Source organism: Helicoverpa zea, chromosome 5, assembly GCF_022581195.2.
Source record: "Helicoverpa zea isolate HzStark_Cry1AcR chromosome 5, ilHelZeax1.1, whole genome shotgun sequence".
NCBI lineage: Eukaryota > Metazoa > Arthropoda > Insecta > Lepidoptera > Noctuidae > Helicoverpa > Helicoverpa zea.
The window spans coordinates 13,352,378-13,363,840 of NC_061456.1; the positions used below are offsets into that span (position 1 = coordinate 13,352,378).

At 36.6% G+C, this 11,463-nt stretch overlaps 1 protein-coding gene across 1 annotated transcript; it reads left to right on the top strand.

Moving 5' to 3' along the window:
- Positions 1-5,758: 5,758 nt before the first annotated feature.
- On the top strand, positions 5,759-10,747 carry LOC124630679 (intracellular protein transport protein USO1-like). The gene is made up of 2 exons (XM_047164645.1): positions 5,759-7,295; positions 7,491-10,747. The coding sequence occupies exons 1-2, from the start codon at positions 5,759-5,761 to the stop codon at positions 10,745-10,747; spliced, it is 4,794 nt and encodes a 1,597-aa protein (XP_047020601.1).
- The last annotated feature ends 716 nt before the right edge of the window (positions 10,748-11,463 follow it).

Here is an 11,463-nt window from a genome sequence, read left to right on the forward strand (position 1 = left end):
TGTTATGGACCATGTGATTAATTCGGGCATTATTTATAATGCCCGAGCATTATGAATAATGTCTAGCTTTATGGGGCCAAGTGATTAATAACTATCTTAACTTCATTATTTATCACATTGCACGGGCATTATTATATTGCTACATGATAGTTGGGCAAATTGATAATAAAGCTATATTTTATGCGGTGCGAGGGTGGCAGTTGTTCTAATAAATAAATCCTGTTACTTGCTACATATTTTATGATTATTGTTTTAAATTATATGTTTTATTTTAATGGGAAATTATAAGTCTAGCCACAAAATTATTAATTGGACAATTGTCATCTAATTTACTAACTCGGCCTCGTTTTTCTTGATCTCATTTTTCTTGGCTGCTTTTTTTTATGGTAGAATTTAATTTGGATTCAAAACATTGTATTAAAATCTGAACTTAGTAACGAAAACGAATCGCTGCAAAACCGACTCCACGTAGTCTTGTCTGCCCTACCCCTAGAGTGCAATTCAAAACCGCGTAGGCGCGGAGGGGCGAGGCGGCCTGCGAGCTGAGGCGCAGGTAGTTGAAGCGCTCGCCGCCACGGCTGAGGCTGGCCGGCTGAGCCGGCCAGCAAGCCGAAGCTGCGGTGGTGAGCGTGAAAACCATCTGCGACGATAAGCTCGCATGGGACCGCCGGAACCCCGCAGCGCCGGAGCCGTGACAGAAGCCATGCTTGCTGCATGTTGCATGCTTACTTCCATGCTCTGTCAATTGATATGGGATGTGTTATATTTTAAACGTACTGAGTAAAAAAATTAGAGGCTAAATAAATATATTTTATGTCATTTAATAGTATTTCAGAAGTTTACTTTAGTTTAGCATGCTACAAATTTAATTGTGGCTGACTTAGTAATTTAGAAGGCAACATACATTTTTGGGGGCGAGTAATGATATTAAAAAGAAGCCTGTTTAAATAGCACCCTATTTTAATTATATTTTCTATGTGACTTTTATTTAGAGAAGCTAAATAATAAAAGTTAATTATGCCAAATAATGAGTCCGATCGCTTAAACTTTAGTTTATTTTGTTTTATAATAATAAGTCATTTGTATAAAACAAAGATACGTTGTAAATTTTTGGTTTTAAATTTAATTATATTTTTAACTAGCTTCTGCCCGCGACTTCGTACGCGGATCCTGTCCCTTATGCCAGCGACTACGGGGTCAGCAAAATCAAAGATCTGAATAGTCTGATATTTAATTTTAAGGGCCCGTTGACTTGAAAACAACGGAATACGCATAACCATTAGAAACGTTCCATATATTTAATTTTTGTACTTTAACGGCAAAAGCACAGCAGACTAAACAAAACGCTGAGAACTGAACTGCAATAGACGTGACCATATGTATGGATAAAAGTAGTGATTCTAATTAGTCCGCGTAAAAAAACATTAAATAGATGACAAAGTCGTGGTGGTTTAGTGGGTAGAGAACCAATCTCTCAAGTATGAGCGTGCGTCTTTGATTCCAGGTCTGGCAAGTGCCTGCCAATGCAACTTTTCTAAGTTCGTATGTACTTTCTACGTATATTTTGGATACCAATGACCGTTATTTGGAGGGGATGTTAAACTGTAGGTTCCGGCTGTCATTGAACATTCTTGGCAGTCGTTATGGGTAGTCAGAAGCCAGTAAGTCTTACCAAGGGGTGTTGGGTTGAGCGGGTAACCGGTTTGTGGACGTCAGATAGGCAGTCGCTCCTTGTAAATACTGGTACTCAGTTGCATCGTGACTGGAAGTCGACCCTAACATAATTGGGACAAAGGCTCTTGAGATAATAACGACAATAATAATGAGATATAGGCACTGCAGGACATCTGAGGCTGATGACGGGGAGTAGCGACCCCGCGGGGCTATATATACTGAGTTCTCCAGGGAGAGTATACTGTCCCCCATCTCCGGCCGGTCGGAGTGAACTATGACGGGGGTAGGTCTCACGCCTCTGGCTTGGCTTGGCCGTCCAGAGTGGAGTCGCTAGAGCAGGATTAGTAGCCCTGCTCGGAGGGTAGGTGCCTCATGGTAAGCACAGGGAGCGCGTAATCTGCGTTTAAAGTCCGCCGAGGTGTCCTCACCCTTCAGCCGCTCATGTCCCTGTTGCCCTCTTGTTGCTATTCAGTGACTGGTTCCCGGGGGCCCAGTAAGTGAGGTGGCGAGTCTCCACCTGCCATTTTTACATGTACCTAATACATTGTCATCCACTAATATCCCATCACAATAGCCCAAGTAGTTTTCCTCCATAGTTAGCAATAGTTTAGCACAGTACCGGGGATTGTCTTTTTTTTTAACGACGTCCACCGGGGATTGTCCTTGGGTTCATTTTTATAGTGTTTAAAGGGATAATCGTCGGTTTTGTCATTTGTGTCACCATTTCATTAAAGTTGTCTCAAAAGGGCTTCAGCGTGTTGGCTTCGGCCCCACGTTTGCCTCCCAAAAATTCGGAACTTTGTAGTCCCGAGGTCTGGAAGAGACATACAAAATAATAATGAGATATAATAATGTTGTTGTATCTTCGTTATTATTTGTTTGTGAGAGGGAGAAAAAAAATACGTGTCCATTGTTTTAGGGTTATCTTAAAGACGGACTAATTACTTTTTTTGATTCACTATACCTATTTCATAACATTCATTTCTATACATTTCAAGTGTAGTATTGCTCTTGAAGTTCCACATCAGGTGTTCCAGATCTTCGATGTTTATATGTACGTCAATAGAGAGTGCTTATCAGATTGAACCACTTTTGCTAAAACGTCATATCTTCATATGCTATAGTCTAGCTGGGCTCCTGGAGTTCCACATCAGGTGTTTTAGAGAGTGCTTATCAGATTGAACAACTTTTGCTAAAACGTCATACCTCTATATGCTATAGTCTAGCTGGGCCCCTGGAGTTCCACATCAGGTGTTTTAGATCTTCAATTTATATAAGTCAATAGAAAGTGCTTATCAAATTGAACAACTTTTGCTAAAACGTCATACCTGTATATGGTACAGAGAAGCTGGGCTCTTGGGGTTCCACATCAGGTGTTCCAGATCTTAAAATTTATTATCTCAACTGAAAATGCTCATCACATGAAACAATTTTTGCCATGGCACCATTTTTGTATCTCTTATAGTTTTGTTGGTCTGTTGGTGTTCTGCATCAGGTCTTCAAGTTTCGAAGATAAATTATAGCCTATATGTTGACCAGGCTTAATACTGATACAACAAAGAAAAAATCATTGAAATCCGTCCAGTAGTTCCGAAGATTAGCGTGTACAAACAAACAGACATACAGACATACAGACATACAGACATACAGACAGAATTTTTTTTTTGGATTTGTGCTCCATCACTGTTTCTAAACCCCACTCAATTATTATTTTTTTAATATATTCAATGTACAGACACAGTTTTTTTACAGATTTATTATATGTATATAGATATGACTTTCCTTAACTTTTAAATGCAAAAACTAGTGGATTTTTAAGGCAGAAGTCCTTCATAATTAATCCAAATCATGAGGCTGATTATTTAAGTGGTTTAATATTTAGTTTATTTTAAGTTAAATGTCAATAACAATAAAAAAAATGAAATTAAATATGTTTGTAGTACTTTGCCCAAAAGGTCACGGGCAATATGTATAGTGCCCGGTCAATTTGATTATTTGAATAATTATTATCAAATTGCACTCTCATATTGGGCATTATTCATAATGACCGGGCATTATGTATACTGCCCAATTTATCACTTGGTCCATAACATATACATACATATCCGTCCGTTTCATTGTACAAAAGTTAGTATTTATACTCATATATTATATAAATAATAATTTTGTTTCACATTGTTTTGTAAACGTCTGCAGTACAAATAAATAAAAGTGCAGACATAATCGATATTATATTTACTCACCAAGCAATATGGATCGGGCATTGGCGACGCCAGACATGTTTATTGGAATCGATTCACAAATATAAATAATATATACACCTGGACACGTAAGTACGTTTCTAGGTGAAAATGACAAACAATCATCAGCCAATATCAATATTTACGCATCCTTATTTAATTCAAAACTCATAATAATTCCGAATCTGACCTGCCTTTTGTGTAGAAGAAAAATAAACAAACAACCAGGATAGATATTATAATAGTGTTATGATACGATTTGAAGAAAATCCATTGTGAAAATGACGTAAATAAATAGGTTTTTGACCTTACGTCTTACGAGTTTCGATATGTTTTTTAAAACATTAAATAATAATGATCATCATTGAGTGTCAACACAATTGAATGTATGGCATGTGAACGTTTATATCTTAATACAACATACAGGAAGTCAGGACGTTTAAAATGAAATAACGCAAAACATTGTGGCAGGTGGAGTGATAGCAAGCGCTATTGCTGAGGTTCCGGGTTCGATTCCCAGATCAGGCAACGCGTACATACACATAGATTCAAATTATGTTGAGTAATCAGGAATTTATTATATTTTTAATCATTATTGGAAGGTAATATGGTTCAAATTAATATTCGTATTGAACTGGTTTTCAAGCTTTATATCTGAACTGTACCGTGAAAGCCTGATTTTAGATAAGCCTACTCATATAGTATGGTAGTCTAAGTCAACGAGAGGGAATTTCACGCCATACCTATGTTCTAAATAAAGCCTATCTGTCCATTAACAGGCTTTACACAATACTATTATACAAGCCACAAGACGTAGTCTAAACAACTGAGATTGTTAGCAAATAATAAATCATACGTTTTAAACGTAACACTATGTAAGGCAACTGGATCCGGCTGTCTTTGTCCAGACATTAGCCATTTGTCTGTTTCGTTATCTTTCATGTACCTTTTTTTCTTAATTTCTCTATTGAATCGATGTTTGGTACAAGTTATGTGAGTTTGTTTAATACCTATCAATAAATAATAGCCAATTGTATGAATCAAGTCAACAAACCGTCTATATAATTAAATATTAGATAGTATGTTAGCCACAGTACTTACTAGATTTTGCCTTCGACTTCCTTCCTCCAACCGTCTAGGACATCGTAAGTGAGAATATGCTGAATTTTATTTATTTTCTTTCTCTTACCTAAATATTTATTTTTCTTACAAAACTTCGTTAGACGGTAATCTAGGTCTAAGGTTTTTATTTATCTTACCTAAACAATAGACTTAAGTCAAGCCTAAATACTCTAACGTAAACAACTCCGATAAACCGATGGCTTAAGTATAAATCGTACTGTTTTTTTTTGCCCTATACTGATATTTACTGTCAGCCTTTGGTCTTATCTATAATAATATAATAAGGAGATAACAAAGAGGAAATATTATTTTGTTGGTTTGTACTACAAAGGCTCCGAAAAAAAAACTGTTCGAAATCTACACTCTTCCCGAGTAACATAGGACATATACGTATATATTTTATCCCATTATGTGCAGTAGTTCCCACGTGACGCTGGTGACACCGCGGGAAATCGGCTTGTCTACAATAATATTTAACACATGTAAATTGATCGTAATAATTACTAAAATGACTAATTCTGCTGCAAGTATTAATAGCAAAGCCTAGTTTGGATTTAAATGAATCGCTCCCACTTATACCTGGCGCCATACACGATAAACAAAGCGAACGGCCGACAGGCAATCGGTCCGCGACGAACAACCGAGGAGATAAAAACCGTTTGGTAGCCCATCGACCTGGTTCAGTCAACAGCCAACCACCGTCGCGAGTCGTGATGTGAACAATGCACATGACCAAAGTTCCCAGTTTATTCCTAGTGCTATTGTGTTGTAAACTTAGTGCGTCCATCAAGGTCCCAATCGATTGGGATGAGAGTGCAAAAAGTGAAGTGAAAGACAATCGAAATGAGGAACCACCGGTGGGTCCCTTACGGGCTACGAGTCCCCACGTCACGAGACAACCTAGTAAGAAAATCAAAGTTGAGTATTTTGAATATCCTGCCGAGAAACCTATGTTCGCTTCCGACATAGCAGAATTTCATGGAGTCCAGAACCCTAAACAACATTATAAGTCGTATCCTATCGTCCCGTATACCCTAAAACAGAAACCTGTTTTCGGTGTTCATCAAATGCTTGTTAAAAGCACACCAGTTTTTGACCAATTTCAAGATTATGTACACCAAAATGAAGAATTAAAATTCAAAAACTATATAAAACCTACAGCAATTAACTATGAAGTGTTTCATCCATACACAGCAGAAATGCCAGCATTGAAAGCAATTTATAAGGATCCAGTGCTTATGAAAATAAAAGACGATTTGCAAGGCGCTAAAAAAAGGTTGCAAGCCTATGAAGAAGAAACTGCAAAACCTAATATTGCAGAAGATGAATATTTAGAGACACCAGAGGAAACAGACGTCAAACTATTACCACAAAAAAATATACCGGTGCAATACGAGATTCACAAGCCTGAAAGACGACCGCTATATTACAAACTTCCATATCGAGATGCTACTAGGGATCATGTACTTAATCAAAGATTAAAACACCCTTTCAATCAGTTTGCAAAAGTAAGACCTCTCCACTACCATCCCGTAAAGAATCACATAAATCAATTGAGACAGCAACATGCTTTAAAATACGATGACGAACGCAATGAGTATCCACAAGTAACAAAATCTGAAAACTTCGGTGAACCACCCGAAGGTTATGACATCTACGAAAAGGGCAAACAGAAATACACGCAACTTCGAGATAATCTCGACGAATCTGTCAACAGGATTGTACAACAAAATCGAGAAAAAACTTTCCAAAACTTAGAACTCCAAAAACCGGAGCCTGAAAGTGAGGATGAGCCAGATGAGTTTATACCTGTTAAGAATTATGCTCAAGTGAGAAAAACTGAAACTTATAGGCATTTGCCCAAACAAGCTGCTTATGATGATGCTGAAACTTACGAGGAAATCAGGAATGCTCCTAGACTTAGAGAGGCTGTGAAAAGTACTAAAGCGCAAACGGTGTATAGTGAAGAGGGATATGAAGACTCAGCTTACGATCACGCTGGGGAACAAAAACATGCTTCCGATCATGAAGGTCACGGTGGTTTTCTTAAAGAACATCAAAACAGCGGTGGATTATACAAAATTCCATCTGTCTCTCAAAAATACAAAGATGGCGCAGGATCAGAGTTCAGGGATAATGTGGAACACGGAAAAAAGTGGAAAAACGATAATGAGGATACTGATGAAGAAATAGAGGAAGAAGACTATTCTGAAGATGATCAAGAAGAGAATGTTGATGCGCATATACGCGAGCGTCATGGTCCTGAACTAGGTAATCGAAACAAAAGGCAAGACGCCTCTGAAGCTGATGTTGATAATTACAGGGATATTAATAGTAAGAACAGTGCTGATCAGGATAACAGCAATGGTGATAATAGTGACGACAGTGATAACGGTAGTGATAAGGACAGTGAAAATCAAAAGATCAAACAAGCCAGCGCACCACTTCCACAAGAAAATTCTACTAACGACCAACACGAAGTCGGTAAGAGAGAAATCAATTTTAAAGTACCAGAAATAAATATAAATTCAACGTTATCATTTGAAAATGATATGATGAAACTTTTAAAAGTAATAGAAGGACCAAAAAAGGAGAATATCCAAGAAAAATATCCCTATTACAATAAACGTTTAAAAGGCATTAATAAAAATTCTCCTCTTAGGTATGCAGAAAATTTGAAATTCATTCCGAAAAAATCTGACGGAGGAACTGAATTTTATGATTCTCGTTCTAAAATAGAATGCTCCGAAGTAGATGAAGAAGTGGATCCAATACCTGAGAAATTAAAAAAAGGCGAAAACCCTACAGACGAAGATGAAGATGAAAATGAGGACGATGATAAAAAATCTGATACAAAATCAGGAAAAGGCGATGATATTGCAAAAAAACAACCCCGTCTAAAAGGTCTAGGCGATAAAATTGACTGCTTTAAAGCGAAATATTTTGGAGAAAATCCTTTAGATAGTCCGTTTTTCCAAGAGGAAAAAATTGCTAATCCAGAACCAATTTTGAAACCTCGCCTCCCTACATACAAAATTAGCAAAGTAAAAGGAGACACTCAACTTTCAGGTCAAGAATCCAAATTAAATCATGTTATTAATCCATCTGAAAAAATCCAAAACATTGAAAAAACCGATATTTTTGTACTCTTGGATAAAATAAGGAGTAACCGGGTAAACAAAACAGAAGATAATCCGAAAGATTCATTGCATACATCTCAAAGCGGCATAACTGAAGATGATAAAAATTCTAATGTTTACACCGATATATTGAAAAACATTCAACATTCACTTGCACACTTAAACAATAGCAAAGATAGTTCTAATACGACCTACGACTTCTTCCAAAATGAGGAAGAAGTTACAACGTTGCCTCCTAAATTAAGGAAGAAAAGGGCAACACCTTTTGTTTATGAACCATATAAAATTATAAGAGACAGTCAGGTTCAAGACTCAAAGAAAACTACAACAACTAGTAATATTAGTCCCTTAATAAAGCAATTGCAGTCCAGTAAAGTTGCGGAACGAGTTTCTCGATCAAACAAAGATGATAAACAAGCTAAACAAAAATCGAATAGCCGCACGTACGTAGATATCGGCAAAAAAGATAGAGCCAAACCTGCTCGAAACGAAAATGAACCTTCTGATGCAACTTTTATCGATGTTAGTGTAGATAATCGTAGAGGCGAACCGAAATACGAACTAAGGCCTAGTAATCACAAACCAGAATATACACCTGTAGAAAATAAACGGTCGATGTCAGCAGATGCATATAAATCACAAACAACCACAGAAAAAAAGAAAGAAACGACTACTCAAAAACCTTTAAGAGGTAGACAGCGTTTCAGGTTAACTCAAACTACTGCAGCCCCTTACTATGATGTTACTCAATTCATACCTAAAACCAGGGATATCCAAAACGTTGCTGCTTCAAATTCTATTAAGAAAACAAGTGTTGCGCCTGAGAAAGCAGATGACCTAGCACATACTGAAGATTACTCAGGTGAAGATTATGACGACGAGGACGAAGAAGAAGATGATGAAGAAGACATTACAGTTACAATACCAACAACTACAACCACAACCACAACCACAACCACAACAACAACAACAACAACAACTCCCAAACCATCATTCAGAAGAAGAACAAAAATAGAAAGAACTAAAGAGAAAACTGCAACTGAAAAAGAACCGGAACACACCACTGAAACGCAACGGCTAAAGTTAGTAACTAGATTCCGTAACTATAAACCTGAAGAACATACTGAAGCTCAAGAAGTAAAACTACGACCTCAAATTAAGCATGATGAAATCACTGTACCTAAATACACAGAAAAGAAGAAGAAAACTCAAACCAGCACCTTAGTAACTGACACAAAGAAATATGGTGAAGATGATCAAGATGATATGAAAAAAGAAGTAGATGCTTTAATTGGAATAAAGCAAAATATGGACGAGTATATGCCAATGTATGAAAAGGAGAACCACACAAATCGATCCAAAAAGTATAAAAAAAGTGAAATGGAAGAAGATTATGAAAATGATAATGACAATGATAATGATCGTGGTAATGATAACGATGATGACGATGAAGAAGAGGCTGATGAAGATTATGAGCGTGAAATAGATGATGAGGATGAAGATGATTTCGAGGAAGATGAAAATGATGATGAAGAAGACCAAAACCACAAAAAACCTGAAATAGTTACACTACAAAGTACTACACCAGAACCTACGAAACGAACACTGATCAGAACAACTGACGCTCCTCCATCTACGACTTCAACACCCGTTCGAACTACCTCAACAGTTAGAACCACAACTCCTGTTAGTCCATCGCGCCGTGTAATGTTAGGTCACAGGCCAATCATAACCAGGAAAAAGATTGAAATCCACAATGAATTGCCAGTCAATAAGTCTTCTCCACATGTAACACAATTTAAAGAGGATATCAAAGAAGTGGAAATAATAAAAGAAATACCAATGACAAAACAGAAACATGATACCAATATTATGTCCGTATTAGACTTATATAAAGATGAAGAATTAGCAAAAGCCATTAATAATTTAGGAGATGTTGAAATATTCAGAGAAAACTTAGATATTGATGGAGGTCCGAAACACGGTGGTAACTATAGAAAAGCTACAAAAGAAGACTTACGACTGCTTAAACCCACAGAAAGTAGTACAGATGCAGAGACCTCTCAGAGTAAGAGCACAAAACACGTTGAATTAGAAGATTACCGACCTACAAGACTGCACGGAGGCAACTTAAAATCACTGAGCGATATAAATCGCTCAACAACCAGTGGCCGAAGCTCTAAACTCGTAGAATTGAGTGAACCTCCAACAAGAGGTATGCATGGCGGCAATCTAAAATATGAAACTAAAAGACGTGGTAACAGAAAGAGCGAGAAATTAATAGAAATTGATGACGAACATGACGAAGATCATTCGTCACAACAAGACGACGGTTATAAACCTCATAATGCTGGAAGGGAAAAACTTCATGGTGGAAATTACAAAAGTGCTAAATTAGTAACGCCACAAGATACTGATGATGATATTAGAGTAAAAAGTTTATCGAAAACTACTAGGGGTAGTGCCGCTGAACTTTTGAACAGTTTTGCTCAAGCCGTGCCCATACTAACGTCTACGCCCGGTTACATTCTAGATCCCAGTAAAAGAATGTATTATTATGTCGATAAATAACTATTCTGAATGTTTACTTTCAATCCGTCCATAGAACAAAAGATGACAATTCTAATTTGCTTTGAAACTGTTTTGTAAAATGTTGAAATTAGTGATACCTAATATCTAAATTCAGTGATACATTGGTTAAAAAATGTGTTCTCTATTCATTTGAACATTATTGTAGTTGCAATTCGTAGACAAATATATGAAGCAAGTTTATGTAACTTTATTACTTAATGGGCCGTAGGAAATTGAATTGTTATAATGTAATTGTAATCAGTGTGTTATGAACGGCCATTCATTGATTGATTGCTGCAGAGTTTGTGTGTGTTAATTTTATGCTCACAATGTTTTTGATCCATTTATTTAATTTAGTATATTGTAAGAAACGACGTTTGTATAAGTGGCAAGTCTACTCAGTTAAACAATTGCACTTCTGTTTATTTTCAACTAAGAATAATAGAATTTTAAATTGTATTTAAAATCCTTTTCAAACTTTCGTAATTGCATTGTATAAATAGATATTTTATGTAATTAATTAGTTTAGGTCACAATCGCGGGTAAAATATAAGCAAAACTAAATTATTGTTATAGTGTCGTAAGATGGCGATCGGATATTTTCGAAAGTAATTAGTCTATTGTAATAGAAAGTGCCACATTACGTATCGACTAGAGTCGAAAGCGATCGATTGAATTATCAAAATCTATATTATTCGCTATTGTTAACTGTACTG

Excerpts from the sequence above, each read along its gene's own strand:
- LOC124630679 (XM_047164645.1), top strand. The coding sequence starts at position 5,759 with ATGCACATGACCAAAGTTCCCAGTTTATTCCTAGTGCTATTGTGTTGT. Across the intron at positions 7,296-7,490 it reads GCATATACGCGAGCGTCATG|AAAATTCTACTAACGACCAA; the intron begins GTCCTGAACTAG and ends CACTTCCACAAG.